The sequence below is a fragment of the Onychostruthus taczanowskii genome, unplaced genomic scaffold, assembly GCF_017590055.1.
Source record: "Onychostruthus taczanowskii isolate IOZ18803 unplaced genomic scaffold, ASM1759005v1 scaffold40, whole genome shotgun sequence".
Classification (NCBI taxonomy): domain Eukaryota; kingdom Metazoa; phylum Chordata; class Aves; order Passeriformes; family Passeridae; genus Onychostruthus; species Onychostruthus taczanowskii.
The window spans coordinates 3093276-3117622 of NW_024501460.1; the positions used below are offsets into that span (position 1 = coordinate 3093276).

Sequence of the window (24347 nt, forward strand, 5' to 3'; positions counted from 1 at the left end):
CCCACGTGCTCCTTGGAAAAAATTTCTCTTTTCTCCCCCCTCCAAAAAAAAGTTTTCAACTCGCTTCCAAAAAATTGCACTCAACCACCTCTCCCACACCGTCATTGGGCATTGAAAAAAGTTGCTATTTGTATGCATTTTTAAGTATTTATTTGCTGACTTCCAAACTGATCAGCCTCCTGACAACACTCGGGATTTCGGGATTCACACACCGGGCCGGGGGCAAAGGGGTCTCAGAAGGGGGTGTGGGGTTTGAGGGGGAATGGCAGAGACGCGCCGAAAGGTACCACAGAGCCGTAACTCAGGGACACAGCATCCTCATCCTTCTCCTCCTGCTCCTCTGCAGAGGCTGCACAGGGGCGACGGCTCCGCGTCTTGTCCAAGCGGGACGTCCCGCATCTCCCTTCAAACCATATCCCAGAGCAAAGTCGCGACGCGGGGAGCCGGAGGAGGAAGGACAGGGAAAGGGCACTTGGTTTCATGAGGTCCCGGGAGCAGCTGAAGCGACCTGTTGCACTCGGTGAGCTTCTCTCCTGTGGGAAGCGGGCTTGGAAAAAACCCAGACTCTGCCAGACTGAATAGCTGGGAGACAGCACAGTGGACAAGGCGGTCACATATGGATTTCTTCTCTTATCCTTTCTTTTCTCTCCTTTGCAACATCCCAAACCGCTGGTCGGAATGGTTCTCCCGGATCCACTGGCTGGAGGGTTGAGACTGCTCTGCTCCGGGACCCGTCTCCCCCACAACAGGGCATAAAAACAAAACACAACCCCCAAAATCAACAGAGGAAAAACCTCTCCGCTAACATCGGAGGCACAGCACCTCCCCTTCTCCGGCACCGGCCTCCCAAAAGTAATTGAATCATGTTGGACCGCAAAGTGCGAGTGAAAAAGGGCGGGGAGTATCTGTATTTTTTTTTTTTCTCCTTTTTTGTCTCTGTTTTGTAGGGTTTGCGGTGTTTGGGGTATTTTTATGTCCTGCCGCGTTTTGCCTCTTTCTTTCTGCCCCCCTCTGGCTGTAAGGAGGGCCCAGGAAGACACCCCGTGCGCATCGTGAAGTCAGCCCTTATCCCGGGGACAGCGGCCATCGCGCTTCCCCTCAGCTCGTAAAAGCCGAGGTGGGACCCACACCAACCTGAATCTCTCCTTTCTCCTTCTGAAAATACCGATTCCGGCAGTTCAGCCCGGGCAGAGGACGGGGCGGGGGGCGCTTCCTCCCATCCCGCGCGTCCTCCGCGGCGTGTCTGTCCCGGACGGCGCGGAGCGCCGCCTCTGCCGGCCCTGCTGGGGCGCCTGAGCTGCAAGTGGCCCCACGGGCCCAGGCCGGCCACTGCCAAAAATTACTTTAAAGAAAGAAGGGAAAGAAAAAAAAAAAAAAAAAAAAAAAAAAAGCTATTTATGTGTCAGTGAGTCGGCAGAAATCAGCCGCGTTGAGCTTCTCCCCAGCCGGGCGGCACTTGGGCAGGGAGAACTGGAAAGCAGCAGTGAGAAGAATAACCAAGCCTAAACTCCCCGCAGAGAATCAGAAGCCGGATTTATCTAAATGTTCTTGCGGCTCGCCTTGCGGGACGGCAGAACAGGCAGGAGGGAGTAGGAAAGATCCGTCAGGCATCTGGGAGCCGGGCTGGAGGGGACACTCAGGGATGAGCTCGGTAACTCAGACCGGCTGGGAAACCTCGACGCCGGGAAGGTGAATGACCCCCAGGACCATCTCTTCCCTATTTTCTCGTTGGGAAGAGATCCGTGGCGAGGTTTAGCCATAAGAAAGCTGCCGGTGGAGGGAAAGGAGAGCGGGTAGGGCTTTGCCCCGTGTGCTACCCGCGCTGTGACACACGGGGAGGGACTCGGCGCGTCCATCGGAAATAATTCAGGGCGCACAGGGCTCCGCGATGACTCCCTCGAAGCCACCTGCCAAAATCACTACCGAGCTGTGAACCAGACTGTGTGACACAGAGGAGCGAGGACACGTCTTTGCGCTAGAAGACAGTTTTGTCTGAGGAGAGGAGGTGCCTCAGCTTCAGCTTCCCTTTGCACAGGGAAGAGGCAGGCGGCAGGGCGAGACAGAGCTGGCACTTCAGGGATGACAGTAGTTCAGGGTGCGGCGATTTCAGTCCCCTACACGGGTCGGGTGTGCCCTCAAGGCTGCGAGAGAAAGGCGTCCTCTAAATGCCCGGGCCAGGAAAGTCGAATTCACCCCCGAAGTGCGGTCACCAAATGCCCCAGGGAGGGGAAAAGGAGCACCCCACAACACCGGGCTCTGCTGCACGCCAAGCCCGTGCCCTCTTCCCCTAGGCTAAAAAAAAAAAAAGAGCACGGGTGAGCCCGGTGCGAGCCAGGGCTGCCCATAGCCCCGCGGGCCGGCTGCGTTCGGGCCGCCTCGCTGCCAAGTGCCGCGGGGCAGAGCCGGGCTGCGGGAGCCGGGTCCTGAGCCCGGAGATTTAACCCTGTGTGGGGAGCGCTGGAGTTAGGCAGAAGGGAAAGATCCTATCGGGATAAGTGTGGCACCAAAGTTTACTGGGAAGACCAACTTAAAATCGAATTAACTCCCCAACCCTCTCGGCAAAACAGTAATGAAAACTGGCATTTTAAATAATCGTTACGGAGCCAAAATTGCCGCCCCCTGGAGAGGATTCGAGAGGGCAGGGCGAGTAGCAAGCGGAGAAAGGAGAGGCGGCAGGGTTCCGGAATCACGAAATCTCTGTGCACCTTCCCCATCCCTTTCCCGTTTTGCACGGGGCCGTCCTTGCTCCGCGTCGTCCCCGAGCAGGAGGTTCCCCAGGACCGAGGGGGGTGGGAAAGGGGCAGGGCTGTGTAATTAAATTCCGGTGCCCGGTTAATTGCTGTAATTTGACGCTAACTGTACACCGCGGGCCGGCGCTGGGAGCGGCGGTGCGGAGCGCGCCTCGCACGGCCCATTGACCGCGCCCCGCCCCGCCGACGCGCAGGAGCCGCCGGTCCCGGCCGAGGGTGCCCGGTCTCCGCCGACCCCGGCTCGCTGGGATGAGAAGCGAAGCCCCGCAGGAGCCGACGATTCGACTGCCCGCGGCCCCGGCGTTCCGCCGGGATCCAATGGCTGCGGGTGCCAGCTCTTGCTTCCCTCTTCCCACCTGCCTGGAGACAGGGCAGGAACTCCTTTCTGTAAGGTCATCGTATCCAAGCCCTTATGGTGGGGCGAGGGAGTGATCCCCTTCCTGCTACTGGAGACTGGGGTCAGCCCAGGACCCAACCCAACACAGCCTCACTGGTGGGTGACAATGCACCCCGACATCCAGGAAGCCTCAAACTGTCCCATACCTGGGACATGATGCCCCATTCACCTGTCTCTGAAATGTGAAAGGGCTTGCTGTGCAACTGAGAAGTGGAAGTTGTTTGCATCCCTCCCCAAAATCCTGCAGCTGGAGTACTGCTTCTCCCCACGCCCCCAGTGCCCTACCCCTAGAAATGAGGCAGAGTCCGTGCTTCCTCGCTTTTTCGGGGTGTGAAATCAGGGCTGCGCGACGCACTGGCGAGCTTCCAGGGCACTTCGGCACTTGAATCCCCGAGGGGAAAAAAACAACAACAAAACGTGGGCGGGGACAAGGGGTACGGACGTGGAGAGGCCCAAGTGCCACAGGCTGTCGCAGGCCAGCTTCCCCCGGGGGAAGGCAGCATCCCTCACGGCACGGCGCTCCCGCGCAGCCCGGCGGGACAGACCCCGGCCAGCCTGGTGCGCCGGCTGCTGCCGCCCGCCCCCTCCTGGCCCCCGTACCAGGGGCTGGAAAGGCTGTCTGTACTGGGGGGGATGTCTTTGTTTTTCCCTGAACTCCCCAGGCAATTTGCAGTGCTTCCGTCACCCATCTGGACTAGTTCAACCATCCCGGTGCTTTGCCTTTCTGGGCTACTGATCTTGTTGTTGTTATTATTATTATTGTTATTATTATTACTACTGCGTCCATGTAGTCCTTGACAACTTGCCCCCCGAGATAACCTTCCACCGGCCCCCCGGGGGAAGGTGAAGCCTGGGGGGCTCTCCCGCCCCAACCCCGGCCGCGGGCGGGCACCCGGGCGGACAGAGCTGCCCGGGAACACCGGGACGCTCACCCGGCTGGGGGAGGGCCGGGACGCGACACCGTGGCGAAGCGGGCAGGGGTCCGGCGGCTGCAGGACGCCCGGGGCACGCTCGGGAGCATCCCGGGGGGCAGCGCGGCCGGTGCCCCGGGAGCGGCGGGGCCGGGCGGGCGCGGTGGGAGCGCGGTGGCGGGGGGCAGCGCGCAGGCAGCGCGGAGGCAGCGCGCAGGCGCGGGCAGGGAGCAGCCAGCTCTTTATGGCCAGGTGAGAGAGTCCCGGCTCAGGTAAGGGGAGGATTTACCCACAGGCGTCCCAGGCGAGTGGCTTGCCCTCGCAGTCCATGACCAGCAGGGACCTGGGGACTCGGAGCCCGCAGCCAGGATGTCTATCCTTGCCAAGATGGGGGACTGGCAGGTAAGGTGACCCTCTGCCCTGGGGGGGTTTATTGTTACTTTGGGACGGGAGGCAGGGCTGGAGCGAGAAAGGCGACGGGCCCGGAGGGAGCTGGGGGCGAGCCTGACGCTGGGGTTGGGTGTTTTGCGGCCCTCGGCGCTGGGGCTGCCCGCGGCCACTCGTGAGGCCCGAGTGCAACAGGTAGAGAGCGGTGGACTGGGGTCGACAGGGGCGAGGGCTGCTCCGCCGCCGCCGCGAGTGGCACGATCCCGGCAGCGTGGGCTGGCCGAGGGCGGCGAGTGCCCGCCCGGCGTCCCTGTGCCCGGGGCTGGCGGCGGCCGGCCCGCCGCGGAGCCCTGGGGCTGCCCCGGGACGCGGCGGGACCCACGCGGGGCAGGGCCCGCAGCCGCCGGCGTGAGCCGCCGCGCATCGGGGACGTGCCGCGGGAGCTGAAACCTCCCCACGAGCTCCCACCCCGCCTGTCCCATGGAAAAATAACGCTGCCGGGTCCCACCCGGTAGTAGATGCGCCGGGGGCGCCCGTGGAAAGCACTCCCGCGGGATGAGCTGAAGGGAAAAGCAGAACCCATGGGCGAAAGAGGCCGGGCCGGCAACACGCGGCCCGCGGGGCCTCGGCCGGCGCCACGGACCCGAGGGGACCCGCACGCACCACGGGCGAGACTACACGTGTAGAGAGAGTTACGGAGGCTCACGAACCGGGAGACTCTTGGAAAAACCCTGGAGCGCCTTGATGACCGTCCGCTCGGGCCGGATGACAGCATTTCGCTGACTACTGAAAGGGAAGATGCACCGTCCTGTTCAAGCACACGGGATTTTCTTAGAGAAAAGGATTTTTTAAGAATTTATTTCTTCCCCAGGACAGTCCAGTTCCAGGTGGAAGCCTAATTTCTTTTTCTGCTCCCAACTTTTAGAATCTCTCGACTAAGTCTTTCCTTAGACGACCTTAATTATTTTTTATTTATTTAGGGTAGCAGCAAGTCTTCTACAAAAGAAAAGAAAAAAAAAAAAAACAAAACACAAAAACCATAAGTGTGAGGGATAAAAATAACTAAACAAAAGTTATTTAAATTATTTTTACATCGGCTAACATCTTTTTATCAGACCGGTGCAAAAAAGCGATCAAAAGAAGATTTTTCTTTTCTTTCACTGAAATCAATTCTTGCGCAATCTTATTTACGGCTTATCTGCCTTGAAATCTATTCCCGACTTTGACTTGCACCCCGGCCTTCCTTGCTCCTTCTCCCCGGCGCTGCGGGGTCCCCCTCGCCCCGCCTGGCCGGAGGGGCAGGGCCGCGCGGACTCGCCTCCCGCTGCCCCGTGTGGATCTTTCGGGGAAAACCGCCCCCTCCCCTCGCAGCCCTGCGCTCCGCCGGCGCGGGGAGAGAAGGCAAAAGGGTCAGGCCTTTGGCCCACGGGAGTCTCGAGCAGCCGCAGATGGGATGCTGTCCCGGGTGGGAGGCTTTCCCGACCGCCCCGGTTCAGACAGGACGGCGCTAAGGGGCGATGGGCCCCTTCGTCAACCCCCTTCCCTCCTCTTTTTCTCATCTCCAGCACCCCCCCGGGGCATTAACTAGGCTTAATCTGCCAGCTCCATTTGAACCTCAATGGGAGTAAAAACAACAATTTACTCTCCTGCCAGTGGTAGACAAAAGCGCTGGTGAAAAAGAGCATCGGGGGTGGGAGTATGGTGGAGGAGGGGGGAAGGGGAAAGAAAAAAAAAAAATCCTTTTAGGGGACATGGATGTTTGTGTGTGTGAAGGAGCAGTCCCGGGAGCCCGGAGGCTTTGCCACCCTACCCGGCGTGGCGACACGTGGGCCAGGCCCCCGAGGGCCCACTGCGGCTCCCCATCGGAGCGCAGGGGCCATTTGCTCCTAGAGGCAGTAAATTTTCCTCCGAAGTCGAGGGCGGGGGGTGGGTGGCCCCGGGAGGGTCTTCCAGGCCGACAAGGCAGGTTTTGCCGTCGGCAAAAGGAAGTTTCGGTGAGCAGCAGGGCAGCCAGGTGCACGGGCAGCCGTGGGGATGCCCGGCTCCTGGGGACGCCTGGGGACATGGCTAGCGTGGCGAGCTGCGCCAGGCCCGACACGCCAGCCCCGAGGAGAGGGGAATGCCTTGCCCTTCGGTGAAGCGAGGGATCACCCAGAGATGGGAGAAAAAAAAAAAAAAAAAAAAAAAGAAGAAGAAAAACGGGAAAAACCAAGCCTTGCGGTGGATGTATCAAGGCTGGGCACCCGGGGAAATAAAAGAGGAGAAGGGTGGAGAAGCAAGCCCCCGAGGAGGGCAGCCTGAGCGCTCCCTTAGCGGCACATTGTTAAGCAAACGAAGCGCTCCACCTAAGAAAGTACCAAAGTTTTATTGTGGTCATTGTTTTGTCCTTTTTCTCAAGTACTTGCAAAAGACTTTGGCTCCTACTACAGTCAATTTACCACTCGCCCACTTCTATTTGGGAGATAATGTTGGATTTGTTTGGGGTGGTGTTTTTTTTTGAAGACCAATAGCCAACAGAGCCGAGGGAAAAAAAAAAAAAAAGAGTAGTTTGCGAAGCAAAGAAGCTTTTAAAATATCCACCAAAAAAGACCAAATTCAGAGGGCAACAGAAACCTCCGCAGACAATAACCTCGTTGGAGCAGGACACGAGTCTCCTTTCACCTCGCTTTGCTTCCTTTAGCCTCTGTAGGAAAAAAAAATAAAAAAAAAAAAAGTGGGTAGGGGGAGAGATAAATCCCATGGGGTGGCTTCATGGCTAGCCCCAAACTTTCAGCGGATCGGACGGCAGCCTCTTTGATTTCACTGGCCACTTTCCTCCCCGCTGGCAGGCAGAGAGAGGCACGGGGGCCAGCAGCGGCCCGCAGGCAGACAGGCAGGGCCCACTGCCCCCCCCGCGCCGGGGTTCGGCAAGTCGAAGAAAGCTTTTTTTTGTCGTTAATTTTTTTTTTTTTTTTTTTTTTTTTTTTTCTTGCTCGTGGGTCCCTTCTACCTGTGTCCATCGCTGCAGGTTGTTGTGCTGGCGAGCAATTGGGCTGTTGTTGATATGCTAATGAGGCGATTAGGCTGTGGGTAAAGAGCTGGAAAAGGGAAAAGTTTCCACCATTAGAGGGAGATCTCCGAGCGCGGACGGGAGCGCTGCCGAGCCTCCGCCAGCCGCGCTCCCCACGCCGCCCGGCACCGCCACCGTAGGGAGAGGCAAGGCAGGGAGAACCAAATCCTCTCTCTCACGCCAATCCATGAAAATGCTTTGGAAACTGACGGATAATATCAAGTATGAGGAATGTGAGGTAAGCTCTTCCCCCGGGCCCGGGCAGAGCCCCGGCCCCGCAGCTACAAGCGGGAGCCTTCAGGATCCCTCCGTCTCTCAATTTCGTTTAGGAAAACTTCTGCTCCGTCGTCAGGCTTCCTTGCGGTCCTGCAGCCGGAGAGGGGCTGGGGTCCTTCCCCAGGAACTTCGGGGCTTGTGGAAACACGGCTTTGTCGGAAGTGTATGAGGAAAGGCAAACAGGATCCAGAAGCAGCCTGGTCTATAGGTAGATCTTCCGTAGATAAGGCTCTTGTAGGATGCTACACTCATCCATATGGATGGATGGATGGATAGATGGATGGATGGATAGGCGGCTGGCTGAATGAATGGACAGATGAATGAATGAGAGGGCCAAGAGACAAAGGGAAGAAAATTATTCTTGCACTCTAGGTACCCGAGGCATCCAAATAAATTGGCTCAGGACCGACGCTTAAATGCAGCTTTTTCGATATATCTGCGGGTTCATTATACCGAGCTGCACAAATTTACAGGGGTCAGCTGCCTAAATGAAATCACGAGTTTTGGGAGCAGTGTTCCCCCAGCCTCCTAATTTTCAGGGCCACATTCCCACGGGTTTGAGACATAGCAATTTAACCGCTTGAGAAAAAAAGAAATAAAATCCACCTCATTCGGTTTTGGAGCCGTTCAGCACAGATTGTGTGCGTGCATCTCTCTCTGTGCCTCTATGTGCATCCATATTTTTACAAAGAGGCGAGTGTCTTTTAATCTGACAAAAAGGAGAAGAAGAGGAAAAAGAAGAGTGATGCCCAGAACCCATGCCTAGTCTCAAACCAACGAATACTATTGTCACCCGTTTCGAAAAGTTGCCTGTGCAGTGGGTACAAACCGCTCAATAAAAGAGTCTACTTTGCAAGTGAACGCTGTTTTTTGGTCGTGACCCACGCGGGAAGATCTCCTCAGCCTCGGCGGAGCCTTGCCGACATGCATCTCTGGGTCGAAGGGGGCACTCTCCCATCCGACCCTGACGCTGTTTTGGGCGATGTTGTAGTTTAGGAAAGGGACCGAGGATTCGGCAGGCTCAGCGCCGACTAAGTGATTTGGTGATCGAGGAGCTTGGGATGAAGCTGTCTCCCGATGCGGGAGCTGAGCTTTAGATCCACTCGTTGGCGGGTGTTTGATTTCTATGAATGAGGCGTCGGGTGTTGGGGTTTGTGGGTTGTGTAATGTTTTTTTAATTATTTTTTTAGTTGGCTGAGTTGGTTTTTTTTTGGTGGTTTGGATTTTAAAAATTTTTTTTCAACCCGGAAAAAAAAGACACATACTCCGCAGCTGCATTTCGGGCGGAAAGCGTGCCTCTTCCCCCTCCTTCCCCTCAGGAGCGGTCTTCCAGTTTGCACACGTGCGAGCGTGTGGATTTCATCGCAAATGGCTTTTGTTGCCTTGCGTTAATGGGACTTCGCACCGAGGTGTTACCAAACACGGAGGGAGCAGCAAGCCGCTCCGCGAACCGGCCGGATCTTGTGCGTACTTGTGCGGTTGGCTCTCCGTGTTTACCTCGGGAGCGGGTGCGAGAACACTTTTAAGAGAGGATAGAAAAGAGAGTGGCTGTACCCTGCCGGGAATAGAACCTGCCTTAAAATTAAAAAGAAAAAAAAGAAAAAAGAAAAAACGGGGCAGCGGCGGCGGCGAGCGGAGCGGTGCCTGTTTTAAGGGAGTTGTTTGGGAGTTGCACAGCCAGTCCGACGGGTTGCGCCGGAGCCCCGGCTTGTCTGGGCCGGGAGAAGCGCTCGCCTTGCCTCTTTTCTCGGCTCCCGCTCCCCCCCACGTCCCTCCCGCCCTCCTTCCCTCCCCGCCTTGCTGCCTCCTGCCTTTTTCCTCCGTCTCTTCCCGGATCCTCCGAGAGGGGGGCCGCGGGGAGCCCGGCGGATGCTCCTTGGGCTCCCCAGCCCCCCCCCGCCCCGGGCGCCCGCTGGTCTCGGCGTTGGGCTCGAACCGGAGGAAGAGGAGGAGAAGGAGGAGGAGCCTCGCTCAGCGCCCGGGGCGGCCGGAGCGCCGGGGGGTCGTGGCGGGCGGGCGGAGCGTGGGGCCGGGCGCCGGCGCCCCCCCCGCCCCGGGCGCCCGCTGGTCTCGGCGTTGGGCTCGAACCGGAGGAAGAGGAGGAGAAGGAGGAGGAGGGCTGACACCCAGAGGGGGAGACACCCAAAAAAACTTTCCCAGCCGGTTTCCGGGACGTGGGGCACGGAGGCGAGCCTGCTCAGCGGCGCGGGGCGGCCGCCGCGGGGGCAGCGGCGAGGGGAGCCCCTCGGCGGGGCGCCGTCGAGGCATGGACGGGGCGGCGGCGGCGGGCGGTCCCGCGGAGCCCACCCCGCGCAAAGGCGGCGGCGGTGCGGCCGAGGGCAGCAAGAACCAAGCGGGAAGCGAGCAGCCGCTCTTCTCCCTGGGCTTTGAGGCCGGCTACGCGCAGCAGCCGCAGCCCGAGGTGCGCCCGCGGAGGACTGCGGGGCTGGGGACATGGGGAAGCGGCAGCCGGGGGGAAGGGAAGGGAAGCGAAGCGAAGGTGAGGAAGGATGAGGGGGGGATCCCGCGCCCCCTCCCCTCTCTCCTCCTGCCCGTCTCTCCCACTCCCTCCCCGCCCCCCCCTCTTTCTGCACCCCCCTCCTGGCTCCCACCCTCTCTCCCTCTCTCCGGATCTCTTTCTCTTTCACTTTTGCATGCCCTGCAACCTTTTAAAATGTTGCCCCTTTCCTGTGATTCGTCAGACGCAGCAGCATGTGCCCCCTCTCTCTCTCCCGCTCCCTCTCTCTCCCTTTTTGTCTCTCTCTCCCTCTCCCCCATCTCTGATTAGATACACTGATTCTTCATTCAATGGACGTCATTTAGAACAGGCTCTGCCTTGAGTTGCCTTCTCGCTTCACGCTCGATTTCCAGCCATTCTTCCCTTATTAAGTGTTCGTGTAATATTAATAGTCATGAATATCTGCTATTAGGAGTCTCCAGGAAGGCAGCAGATCTGTTATTAGGAGCTCAAGTGAAGCAGCAGCTAAGTCAAAGGAGAAAAAGAAAGAGTCAGAGGAAAAAAAAAGGATTAAGAAACAAACACACACGCTAAAAAAAAAAAAAAAAAAAACCAAAAAAAAAAAAAAAAAAAAGAAAAAAAGCAACCAACTTTGACTCCTCACACCGCGCCAGGATAGAGAGCTCGCCTTGGGAACACCCGATGAAGGGCAGCAGAGATCGGTGCAAGTTCTGATGGATTATCGTGGCGCGCCCGCGGTGCAGGAGCAGCCCCGGCGCCCCGGTCCTGCCGCCCGCGCCTAGCGCCGGGCTCCGGCCGCGCTCCCTCCGCGCCCGCGCCGCGCCCGCACCCGCGGGGCTCCGCCGGGGGCTGCGCGCTTCGCCGGTCCCTTTCCTCTGCCTTTTTGTTATTTTTTTCTACCTTGACTTGTAACCCCCCGACTCTTCGCAGATGTTAGTGCACAGTTTTTCGGCTATGGTGAGTTGCTTCACGTTTCTCTCGGAGGGGGTTCGGTGCGCGCTGGGTGTTGCTATTGTTGTCGGTGGTGGCAGTGGGGGTTTCGCACCCAGCTTTCCGAAGAGGGCTTTTTTTCCTTTTCTGCATTTTTATAAATTCGGTGGTTTATATTTTGCCCCTTCTCTCTTTATTTTTCTTTTCTTCCCTCCCCCTCCCTCCCCCCCCCTTTTTTTTTTTTTTTTTTTTTTTTTTTTTTTTTTTTTTTTGGTCTGCTTCGAGAGAACGGCAAAAGGCTTTGCTTGGACCTTACCGCTTCGATTCCTTAACCTTGCCACCTGCAAACGTAGTATTTTCGCTTTCTCGTTTCTCTGTTTCGCAACCGTGGTTCTTTCCTTCGAATCCTCCTCCGTGGAGGCCATTCCTTTTGCCCCAGACATTCATGCGGGCTCATCTGCCCTGTTTCGAGAGCCGGCAGAGCCGTGCCGAAGCGTCCGGGCTCCTTTCGGTGCCGCTCGCCCGTCGGGGCGGCGGCGCTTCCCCCGGCTGCCTGCCGCATTCCTCCGCTTCCCCGGCGGCCGGGCCGCCGCTGCCCGCTCCGCTCCCAAATCGCTCCCTGGCGAGCCCGGGGTTCGGCCGGGCACCCGGGGTTTGGCTCTCCCCGTAGGTGGGGGACCATGGCAGTGCTTTCCCCCCGAAATATTTCTGAAACTCTAAGGGGGAACTACCGTTTTGTTTGGAGCCTATTTCGGCGTTTTCTGGTAACAAAATGGCAGTGGGCTTGGATTTTCCAGGGTTTTCTTGGGACGCGATCGGTAATGTCAGCGACAGTATTTATCTCGGCTCTGTTAAGGGCCGGAGGAAGGATTTTGGATTGTGGCAGAATTATTATTTCAATAATGCTAGCTTGTGAATTATTATTTTTATTTGTGGGAAATACCTACTCCTGAAATGCCGGGGCACGATCTGTTGTGATTCCACGCTGTATCGCCGCAATGTTTTATTAATTATTATAAGCTGTCCTGTTGTAATTATTGCTATTATTGCTGTTATCATTATTGCCGTTATTATTGGTTTTTAAAAAAGCGAGACTGCCTCTTGATAATTTGGGAAGGGAAATCAGAGGCAGAGAGATCTCCAGATCTGCTTTTCTCCGCCTCGGAGGCGATGATTTGCCCCTCATTGCCCTGTAGATGAAATTTTCAAGGCGATTTTGAGGAAAATCAGTTTGATATTATCTTTGTTTTTCTTTTCTCCTTTCCCCTCCCCCTCCTCCCCCTCCTGTGCCCCCTCCCCACATTCCCGCTCCCCATCTCAGGAGCGCCACGACAGTACCAGCAACGGGACAGCCCGGTTACCCCAGTTGGGGACCGTGGGTCAGTCTCCCTACACCAGCGCCCCACCGCTCTCCCACACCCCCAACGCCGACTTCCAGCCCCCTTACTTCCCCCCCCCTTACCAGCCCATCTACCCCCAGTCTCAGGACCCCTACTCCCACGTGAACGACCCGTACAGCCTCAACCCCCTCCATGCCCAGCCACAGCCCCAGCACCCAGGATGGCCGGGACAGAGGCAGAGCCAGGAGACGGGGCTGCTCCACACGCACCGGGGTTTGCCCCACCAGCTCTCGGGGCTCGACCCGCGCAGGGACTACCGGCGGCACGACGACCTGCTGCACGCCCCGCACGGGCTGGGCTCGGGGCTGGCCGACCTGCCCCTCCACTCCATCCCCCACGCCATCGAGGACGTGCCGGTAAGCCAAGGGGTCGCCCCGGGGCCCACTCGTCCCTTTTACCGAGGGAGCTCAAAGTCGGGGGGAGAGGGAGGGAGCGAGGGGAACCCCCCGCCCCCTCCCCCGAAAAAAAAGGGAAGGGAAGAAGAGAACTGCTCCCCCCCCCCCCCCCCCCCCCCGGACCTAGAACAAAAGGTTCTCGCAGCTCGTCCCTGAGCGGCGTCTCCCCGCTAACTTGCCCACTAAAATATAAATAAATCAAATTACTGTCATCGTTAACAATATCTTTCCTTCTCAATGACAATAAGCTGTTACGATTGGAAGAATATATAATATCACCACAGGGCCGTGCATTTGGGGATTTCTTACTGCCTTGGGAAAGACACGAGTCTGAAATGCCTGTGAGGACATTTAACGAGATCTCAAAAATGTAAAGGGGGGGTGGGGGAAGTAGGTGAAAGTGGCCTAAGAAGGAAAAATTGTTTTCCTATGATTACAGGATTGGCATATGTAATAACCACATCCGAAGTTATAAGAGGGTATGGGCAGATCCTCTTCTCTAAAGGAATTAATTGACAAATCAGGGAAGAGGTATACTAAAATGCTGCCGCCTTCTTTTAGTAGCGGTGCAAAGGGATGACCTCATAAATCATTACCTATAGGTTATCGAATTTGAGTCAGACCTGCTACACCCTATATTAAATCAAATGTTGGGAGCCTATTGGAGGATGCATTATTTGGGGGACCTAATTCTATTATCGATGAGTACAGTCCTTAAAAATTATTTCTGATTAAGCATGACATTAGTGCACAGGCTACTTACAAAGCAAGCCAGGGCTATTTTTCAGTTAGGAAAGTGGCCTTATGCAACATGATAGGTTGTGATCAAAGTTCATCTTTCTGGGTTTCTCCCTGAAAATGGAATTAGAACATGGCAATAAATTTATTAAAACCCACAGAGCTCATGCTGAGGGACTGAAGCTGCTCGACTTGCAGGAGGAAAAAGGAGGAGGGACCTGTGGTATCTGGATGTGATTTTTGCTGAAATGCCATCCCAAATTACAGGATCAAATATTACAACAATATATTCGCTGACAGTTTAATGAGTACAGTTTCGTGTTGCAAGGATAATGTTCAGATGAACTTACCTATTTTTGGGGGTCATTTTGAAATCTTTTGTAAATTATACTCAGAGAAAATAGTGAATTTATTACAGCCCTCATCTGGCTAAATTAGCCACAGAAAATTGCTGCTTGTGTTTAGCAGTTTTGCAATAAACGCATACGTTTTCCAAAGTGGAGGATTTAGTAAGCAATTTGGATCCGTTAAAAGCAGGTCGACTCTTTAAACTTGATATAAAATAACATGGAGGCAATCGTATGAATAAACTAATTTGTTGACTGCAAGCCCCTGATTGCTGTAGGAAAACATGACCTAAAATGTTCTCTTGAATTCTCCCTCTCCTCAGTTTTGCTTCATGGCAGTGGGCTGATTCAGGAAGCCTCCTCTTCAGATCTATGAATTAATAGCATTGCTATACTTCGTGAAAACCAAATGCCATCTGGTTTAAATCCTTGAGCCAGTCTGGCCATTTTTTTTCTCTGTAAGGCTGAATCAGCAGGCTTCATGAAGGAGAGTATAAAATAAGAGGGTGCATCTTTTAGGTGTATTTTATCTGGTTAAAAAAAAAAAAATCTGTTACAGAAATTTGAGTTGGGAGGCTAATTTTTGAATTTTTCTGTTGCTGCAACAGTTAATCTTTAATAAAAACGACTGCTAAATATTTAAGAAAGTAAAGTAGATGGTTAAAATTATTTAACCATAAATATCTCTGTGGGATTTTAAACTTAACAGTCCTCCCTGTACGGAATATGTGTAGAAATAACACAAATAAAAGTATTATGCCACACTACATTTACTTTATGGGTTTAGGGTGCATGCATAAAGGGATCATATTTCCCCATATAGTTAAAACACAAGAACTGCAGCAGTAGTCATTTCTGAACATTTCTCAATTTAATTATACTTAAATCCAGAAGCACTTTAGGCAAGTTACAAATGAGAGCATTGAGTATAATAAAACCTGTAATAAAGCAACTTAGTACCATCCACCCGGAATCATTGAGATCAGGCACAATTAACAGGAGCATAAATCCAAGACAGAATGGAAAATGTTAGAATCAGTATTATTGTTGGACAAAGACTAGAGAAGGAAGTAATAGTTTTTTAAATGGTAATGCCTGGGTTTTGTAACGATTGCGAAATCTTCTATCTCAGCAGCACTGGTGTTAATTTGTAAACACAGCCAGACATTATATTGCCTGTCAGTTTTTGGAATTAGAAAACATGATTTCATTTGACTTTCTAATCACGTCGTGACTCCGCCGCGCGAACCCCAGCTGTAGCCGCGACCGCGGAACCTGCGAGGGGACAATAGTGGGGAGCCCGGGGGTGCGGGGCCCCCCGGCCCGCGCCGCTCCGCGCTCCTTTGTGCTTTCCCTCCCGCGGGCGCGGGAGAGCAGCGGCGGGGAGGGTTGGGCCGGGCCGGGGCTGCTTCCCGGGGAGGAGGGAAGGGACGGGGAGGAGGGAACCCTCAGAAGCTTAAGGCCACTCGGGCCCCGGGGGTGTGTGAGTGATTTATTATATTTTTCTTGGGGATCGGGGGAAGAGCTGGGAGGGATGCAGGATTCCTCTCGATAAAGGAAACCTCCCCCAAACCTCCTCCCTGCTCCCCCCATCACCCCTTTCCGTGGAGGATCTGTTTTTTCCCTCCCCATAACATGCCCAGGAATGGGGGGAGCACAAAACTTCTCCTTCACCCCATCCCACATCGGCCCTCCCTGCCTTTTGTTGTGGTCGTGTACTGACATCCCTGCTTGTCCCTTTTGTTGCAGCACGTAGAAGACCCCGGTATTAACATCCCAGATCAAACTGTAATTAAGAAAGGTAAGCTGTTTCCTTGCGCATACCAAACATGTCGTCACAGGCTGGGGACTGCTCGCTGGGAGGACTTACCCGGCCTCCCCCCTCTCCCCCCTAGTCCCCCGGCCCCGGGCTCCTTCCTCTGGCATGTACTGTTGGCCGAGAAAGGTTGGAAGCAAAGAAAGACGGGCGATGTGGGTTGAAATCCGCCCTCTTAAATGGCCACGTTTGCCGGGTATTTTAATTATTATTGTCGTTAACGAGGAAAAATGTTAGCAGATGATCTAGAAAATCCGAGCCGGTCTTTTAGTGCATTAGCGAACAATTGGGTTTCATGGTTTGCCCCATGCATCTGGCTGAGCGGAGGGCTTGAATAGTTGTTGGTAAACTGGAGCTGTGAATGTGAAATCGTTGTTCCCCCTTCTTCGGGTTTTCTTATTTAAATCACGCCGGTGATGAAGTGGACTGGTGGAGAACAAGGAGCGAGTTTCTGGAAAGTGATGTCTGTCGGTGGTTAGGGTGGTTTGGTTTTCGTTGACTTTGTGCCCTTGCTTCACTTGGAATTGAACTGAATTGCTTGGAAGCTGGTACCCAAATCGTGCTAAATATTTATTGCAAATTTTCGCTCGATTTTCATTTCCCGTCATTCTTTGGACAACCAAAGGATTGGGAAAGGTTGGCACTGGGCATTTTGCAAATCAGGTTATTGGTGGAAAGTGATGGGTTTTGTGTTTGGATGCTGTGTAGTGAGAACACTGTTGGAGTAAAACTGGCAGGGTGGAAGGCGCAGCTAGCTCCTGCCTTCTCTGAGGGGTGCTATGGCTGCATGGCCACCGGGAATTTGGGTACCCAGGCCACCACAGGAGAGAGGGGCTGAGCAGAGGCACTCTCCTCTCTAACCCTAATTGCTGTACAGCCAGCGAACCTGAAGTTTCATCCCCCCCCCACCCCCCGCCTGTAAAGCCTTTGTCACGTCAAATTAGATGTGCAAGGGATAAATCTTAAGAGATGCTCTTTCCAAGTCGACATGATAATTGGCTCTTTTATTAGTAATCTCAAGAGTTCGTTTAACTCCTGTTGTATCTATTAGCCTTCCCAGAGCTATTAATGTCACAAGTGATCTATCCAAAACGGAGAGAGCCCCCCGCCTGGTTGGACTGCGCCCGCCAAGCGGAGCGGGCTAAGGCAGAGGAGAAAGGGAAGGCGGCCGGGACCCGAGGCACCGAACGGCGGCACGGCCCGGCACCTCCCCGCCGCCGGGCAGGCACCACGCTGTATTTTGGGGTGCCGGTCCTCCGCCGCGTTACGGGTTTTCCACGCCTAGATTTGTGCGCTGGCGGGGCCCCGGGGCTGCCACACATCCTGCCGGCCGCGCCGCTGCCCGGGCACTGCCCGCCCGACACGGCGGTACCGACGTGCGGCACCCGGCGGCCTCGGCGCCCGACAGGGGCTGCGGGGTCGTTTCGATTTCCCCGCTGCGGGATGTCCGGCTCTCTCCCTGCGCCTCCCGGCGAGAAAGGGGAGGGGTGCCCTCGCTGCGTCCCCGCTGCCCCGCAGGCGGTGCGGGGCCGGGGCTGGCCGCAGAGAGCGGCTCGGGTGCTTCCCGGAACCTCCCTCCCCGGCTCCCCGCCCGCTCCTCACCCTCACCTCCCTGCTCCTCCCTCCCTGCAGGCCCCGTGTCCCTCTCCAAGTCTAACAACAACGCCGTCTCCTCCATCCCCATCAACAAGGATGCGCTCTTCGGCGGGGTGGTGAACCCCAACGAGGTCTTCTGCTCGGTGCCGGGCCGCCTCTCGCTGCTCAGCTCCACCTCCAAGTACAAGGTCACGGTGGCGGAAGTGCAGAGACGCCTGTCGCCGCCCGAGTGCCTCAACGCCTCCCTGCTGGGCGGAGTGCTCCGGAGGTGAGGGGCGGGGGGACGCGGGAGGCGGGGTGCCGGGCCGTGCCGTGCGGGCGGGAGGCAGGCAGGCAGGCAGGGAGGGAGGGATGGAGGCAGGCAAGGAGGAGGACGAGCGCCCACGCGGGGCGGCGGTGCGGGGGGAGTGCGGCGGCCGCCGCTAGGGGGCGGGGCGCGCGCGGCTGGCGGGCAGCGCGGCCGGGCGGCGGGAGGGGGCCCCGGGCGCTGTCGCCATGGCAACGCGCGGCCTTGCGCCACCCCCGAAGCCCCGCCGTGGGGGCCCCTGCGTGTCCCTGCCCCTCTCGTGGCCATGAACACCCCCGCGGGCACACATATACACACCCCCAGGACCGGCTTAGTGGCGGGCACCCTGCCATGGGCTCCCACCCCATGATCGCCTCACCCAGGCAATTAGGCAGTGCCTAGGCAGGGAATAACATCCAGGATTAATTAAGGCAGCTTCCATCTCTGCAGCCCTGCTTAGCCCAGCTCTGCTGTGAAGCCACAGATGGGCCACGTAGAGTTTGGTGTGAGGGCAGTGATGCTCTGGGGCTGCCGGCCTTGCAAATCGACCTCCTCTCCACGCCTGGGAGAAGCTGCCCCCATGTCCTTGGCACCTTGGGAGCTCAGGGAGACACCTCAGAGCTCCACATCAGCTCTGAGGCTGATCTAGACCTTAGCGAGAGCTGCTGTCCTCTAGATGTGGAAACATCCAAAGCACCACTCCTATATGCGGGATTCAGCTTTCAGCAACAGTTGGTCTTGAACCTCCCACAGCCGTGTATCCATCCCTTCTGCCTAAACCCTTTATTCCCTTCCCTGGAAAAGGATGTGTTGGGGGCATGTGTGGGTGGGGGCCAAAGTAGGAGCAGATGTTCCTCCAAGCCCCATTTCTCAACGCCTTTCTCTGTGGAGCAGGGCAAAGTCTAAAAACGGAGGGAGATCCCTGAGGGAGAAACTGGACAAAATAGGACTAAACCTGCCAGCCGGGAGGCGTAAAGCTGCTAACGTTACCTTGCTCACATCGCTCGTGGAGGGTAAGTGACTCAAAGAGCTGTGAGGGCTCGTTTGGAAAATGTGCCTGTTGCTTTTGCCAAATGGGAGAAGACTTGCTGTTGGGTCACTTGGGTTTTCTTTCTTCTTTCCCAGAGTTGGTGCTGGTCATTGGCATTTTGGAAGGGCGTTATTTTCTGTGTCTTAAAAAAAGATCAGGCTAATTGTGTGCCTTTGCTTTTTGTTATAACCTGAAACGGGTTTGTGCGAGTCCTGCAGACTCAGCAAAGCGTTCTATTATTTATTTGCTTTTAAGTTTCTGAGCTAGACGTTTTCAGGGCCCCATCTTGCTCGCTCATTCAAATGAGTAATCCCTCTGTGGGGTAAGGAGATCTCATTGGGAGCAGCACGGGAAGGATCCCTGTGAAGGGGGATTGTGGACTTATGAGCCCCATAAGAGACCCATGGGTATGGAGTTGAAAGTTAGGGGTAGCAGAGCCTCTAATACTTCATTGTTGTTCTTCTGCCACAGGTGGACAACCAAGCAATTGTAAATGTCAGAAGCTGCAGCTACTTTAAGTTTGTTCTCCCTCCCAGCCTGCAGCCACATAACAGTAAATCATTTAACTTTTCTGACATCTGCATTTGAGAAATGCGTGACCATTACTTCCTGAATTAATTTGGGAATCCTTGACCTCAGCCATGAATTAATGGTGTCCTGAAAGCCTCAAAGTTGCACCACTGCCAGCCCCCACTCCCTTTTGGTTCTCATTTTCAGAACACATGTTCCCTTGGCTATATGAGTCTCCTCTGCTTTGGCTGGAAAAGGTGCAACTTGCTTTAATGCCTTGGGATGTCCTATGCTGTCTGTATGGGGAGGTGGAAAGCTCAAGAGTTTGCAGTCATTTAGTTTTGAAGCAGTGGCTGTGTCACGCTGGCTGACACAAAGTATGTCTGAGGCCTGCAGATAGACCCCTCTCCTTTCCCCTTACTTAAGAGTTTGGCTGCGTTTTAGACTGGTTCCGTTTGTAAAGTGCTTTTAAACTCAGCCTGAGCTGTCCAGGTTCAGCTTAAGTTTGGTTGTGTAGGCGGGAATTTGTTTTGTTGTCGCTTCACATTCTGCGAGAAATGTTTCATGTTGAAAGAGACGGGGAAAGAAGCGCTGTGCGATGATGAGCGGTGTCATTTTTTTAAACATCAGGATTAGTGAAAAAACTATTTATACTGCGTGAAAATTACCGCGTCTTCATGTTTCTGAAAAGGCTTTGCACTTGCATCGACATGCTGTGGTAAAAAAAAATCACAAGGGGAAAACTTGTAAAAAGTCTAGATTTGGTAGACGCTTAACATTATTTGTGATGTTAATGAATATGGAGAAGGTTTTATGGTAATCCATTGTTCTGTTTGGCTTTCACGTACAATGGCTTTGAAAAGAATGATTTTTTAAAAAAACAAAACCAGAGGTCTGATCTTCAGATAACTTAGTGATGGTGGCTAATTTTGGGGAGATGATAGTATAAACATTGCTGGGGCTTTGAGTCCCGTAGCGATGAGGCAGTTTCTAGAGTACTGTTATTGTTTATGATCCGCTCCATTTTATGGAAACAAGCTCACTGGACTGAGGCTTTGAAGCTCTAATTGGCGCATGCGTTCTTCCGGAGCTAGAGCTAATGGCAGGAAGCCCTGCAGTAAAAACCAACTGGTTCAGGAAATTAAAACCAAAGATTTGAAAATCAACAAAACAGACAGACTCGGTGGAATGACCCTAAAATTCTCATGGTTAATCGTTTGGGGGTGAACATATAATTATATGCGATCAAGTTAAATTTTAAACACTTAGCTGTTTAATGCATTTTATTTAGAAGAGCTCTAGGAGTAATTATGATCAATATTAATCATTGATGCATTGCAAAAGAATATAGAAATGTGGCTGAGGCAAACACATTTTCAGAGTAAATAGCTGTGAATAAAATGTACATAAATGGCTCTCTATAGGTATGGAGATGTAAATCGAAGCACACATTCTAGGTGAATGGAACCTGCCTATCTAAAAGCGTCTCTTAGTCAATGTGGACTTTTAAAAATTCTTATGTGAGATTTCACTCACAACAGTTGTTATGAAAATACGCATTTGCATTACCTTCAACTGAAGCAAAAAAACTGCAAGATAACATGTAATTAACATTTCTGGCCCTAACTTTTTCAAAGAGGAAATGTCCAAGCTTTTGAGAAGAAAAGTTCAAGTAGAATGTAGTGGGTTTTTTTGATTTTTTAAAATGGATTTTTACCTCTGTTTGATGTGTACTGATGAGCTGTGTTTCTTTCCATCCCCACCCATGCCTCCCTATTCAGGAGAAGCAGTACATCTAGCTAGAGATTTTGGGTACGTTTGTGAAACAGAATTTCCTGCCAAAGCAGTAGCTGAATTTCTCAACCGACAACATTCCGATCCAAATGAGCAAGTCACAAGAAAAAACATGCTCCTAGCTACAAAGTAAGACATTTAACTTTCTGGCATGTTGCTTAGAAATAAGGGAGGGGGACAAACTCGAGTTTGGGGCTTTTATTTGTGAAGATATCTGTTTGCTGCATAACCAGTGGCTGCTGGCTTTGTAGGTTGTGAGTGTTGGCCCTCCTGGTATAGGAGAACTCTACAGACCAGCTTGGTTTCCTCCAAATTAGTTTGTGCAGATTACCTTGAATGCGAATTGTGCAAATTGAGAGTGGATGGTTAGTTACAGCAAAAGCAGTAATTCTTCAAAGCAAAACATCTTCTGGGCCTATTCACTTAGCTTATCAATTTAAGTAGAAGGGGAAGTGTTCCCATTGACAGTAAAATAAAACTGGCACATTAAACCGATTTCAGTTCATTAAAATCGGGAATGGTTCTTCCTGCCTAAGCAGTTCTGTTACTTAGCTAATACAGGGATATTAAAAATATATTTTAAATGACAATCTGTATGCAGTTAAAATGCTAGCAGAGTTTATCGTTGGTGAGGCTGCCTAGGCTTCCAGGTGATGTGTGAAAAGAAAATTATTGTTTTGGTATGTTTGCTGGAAATTAAAAGGGTTGTTTAGTAGCCCTTAATTACCAATGGAGGTGTCACCAAAGGGCACAGTGCCAGAGGACACAAGCAGGAGATGGGAGCTGCTTTATGGCTGGAAGACATTAACGTGGGTTTTAGAATACAAACTGTTTCCACACGCCTCTGAGCTCTCTGGCTGTAAGGTGTGTTGTTTCTGCAACCATTTGTGCAGTGAGTGGGTGATATAACCTATCTTCTGCACCATGCCCTCGTATCCTCCCTTCTCACCTCCCTGGAAGGAAATTTCCAGGCGCTGGTTAGCGTCAGCCTTCCCCTCTGTGGAAAGGTCCCTTTGGATTTGGAGACAGAGATTCACATATGAGTGTTTCAGAATACCCCAATTTAAATCCTCAGTTGCCAGATCTGCCCTCACTCATTCTTCCTGACACACAGGTGTGTGTTTTTGCCTTGTGAAGGAAGAGGCCCATATCTCTCTCTGGTTCCCCCCAAAAAAGGAATCTTCTAAGATATGGATAAATCCTTTAGCTTACCTTTGGAATATCATAGCCTGTCTATTAAGCATGCTCAGGAACTTTAAACTGTGTCTGTGCTCCAAATCCCAGCTGGGCAGGGATGTGTGTTTGTGGAGAGCATTGGGGGCTGAGAAAGAGAGCAGTGGGGCAAGAGGCATGTGTCTCCATGTTCCTGTTGCCTGCCATTGTGTCGGATGGGGCTGGGGTGTGATGTGTAGTGTGCTGTCATGTGTGCACGCAAGGTGAAGGGAAGAGGTTTGTGCATGCTGGGAAAGTGTGAGAATTGGGGAAGGCTGCATAGAGAGGAGAGGAAGAAAGGAGAGTGTGTGTGCTCAGGAGCAGGAGCCTCCTTGATCCAGGGGCTTGTGCAATCTAGCAGGGAGAATGCATGGGCTTTGCTGCCGCCAGTGATGGTTCATTTCTCTCCCTCTCTCTTCCCTTCCCTCCCTCCCTCCCTGTGTCTCTCTGCTCCATTTGTGCTACAGACAGATCTGTAAAGAGTTCACCGACCTGCTGGCTCAGGACCGATCTCCCCTGGGGAACTCGCGGCCCAACCCCATTTTGGAGCCGGGCATCCAGAGCTGCCTGACCCACTTCAACCTCATCTCGCACGGCTTTGGGAGCCCGGCGGTGTGTGCTGCCGTCACCGCCCTGCAGAACTATCTCACCGAGGCGCTTAAGGCCATGGACAAAATGTACCTCAGCAACAACCCCAACAGCCACACAGACAACAGCACCAAAAGCGGCGACAAAGAGGAGAAGCACCGAAAGTGAGGATCCCCCCCTACACACGCTCCTCTCCCTTCCCCCTCATAGCCCATCGATCCATTCATCTCCCTCCTCCCTCTCCCCGGCACCCAGCACCCCAGGCTACAGCAACAGAATGAGCGTCCTTCTGCCAGTCCTGTTCTCTGACTCTGCAGGACTGCTCTGCCCTCTCTCCACACCCCTTCCCAGCATCCACAATTCCATTTGCTCCTGCTTAAATTCCCCCCTCTTCCCACTGCCACCATCGTTCTACCCCAGTTTGGAGCCTAAGAGAACAGAACAGGGGGACGGAGCCAGCAAAGAAAAAAAAGTTCTGTCTTGAGTTTGTGAACTTTTTTTTAAATAAAACAAAAGGAGAAAAAAAAACCCAACAAAAATAAAACAAAAAAGGACTTTTTTTTCTAAAAATATATTAAAAAATTAAAAAAAAAAACCAAACAAAAAGAAAGAAATAATACTTTAAAATTCTATGAGCTTCACCGGACTGAATCACCACCTTCCCTTACATAAACTTCAGTTAAGATTGTAGCCATACTAAAAATGAAAAAAAAAAGTGAAAAAGTACAACAGCAGCAGACAGACAGACAAAAGGCAAAGAGGACTGATGACATTTTATCAGTATTGTGAATAAACTTGAACACAAAACACAAGCAGTTCCATGTCATATCTTCAGTTGTAGAACTTTTTCCTGTCCAAGGTAAAGCGACCAACTTGAACTTTCTATTGCAACACGATTCACAGTTATTATATAAGGGAATCAGTGTTCATGTATGTATATATTTATTTATGTGTAATTTAATGGGAATTGTAAATATGGTGAGTCTGTTTTAAGCCTTTTTTTTATTTATCTGGTGATCTCGTTTACCTCTTGTTTAGTGGGTTTTAAATCTTCCCCTCTTAGTTCATCATGTGGTTCATGGTACTTATTTAGATATCAGAGGTTTTTTGGGGGTTTTTCTCTGGGATTCATCATTTTTAGCCCTATTGTAGCATGTTAAAAGCGACAATGAAGCAGCTGAACAAATAAAAAACCATTAATTTTTATATATAATTAGTATGACATTTAGTTTCTCATTGAAGATAAAATAAAGTGATGTTGGACCCTGGCAAGGTTTTTAAACATGTTAGTGGTTTTACAACCCTTATGTGTTGTGGAAAATGAAAAAAGTTATTTTCATCCACTGTCCTTCTCCCAAAAGCACCAACAGAGCAATAAATTAATACTGTCTTTTAAAACAAGATTTAGCTTTACTTTCCTTTTTTCCCCCTCTTTTTTTTTTCTCCCTTTCTTTTG

At 52.9% G+C, this 24347-nt stretch overlaps 1 protein-coding gene across 3 annotated transcripts; it reads left to right on the forward strand.

Annotated features, from left to right (window-relative positions):
* The first annotated feature begins 4427 nt into the window (after window positions 1-4427).
* On the forward strand, window positions 4428-23473 carry TFAP2A (transcription factor AP-2 alpha). 3 transcript variants are annotated; one of them, XM_041413195.1, is made up of 7 exons: window positions 4428-4460; window positions 12501-12935; window positions 15809-15860; window positions 17508-17739; window positions 18652-18770; window positions 21079-21220; window positions 22771-23059. In XM_041413195.1, the coding sequence occupies exons 1-7, from the start codon at window positions 4428-4430 to the stop codon at window positions 23057-23059; spliced, it is 1302 nt and encodes a 433-aa protein (XP_041269129.1). The 3 variants fall into 3 exon arrangements, with proteins under 3 accessions (XP_041269129.1, XP_041269127.1, XP_041269128.1); XM_041413193.1 differs by lacking the exon at window positions 4428-4460 and adding an exon at window positions 7671-7732 and having other exon boundaries at window positions 22771-23473; XM_041413194.1 differs by lacking the exon at window positions 4428-4460 and adding an exon at window positions 11180-11206.
* Window positions 23474-24347: the final 874 nt, after the last annotated feature.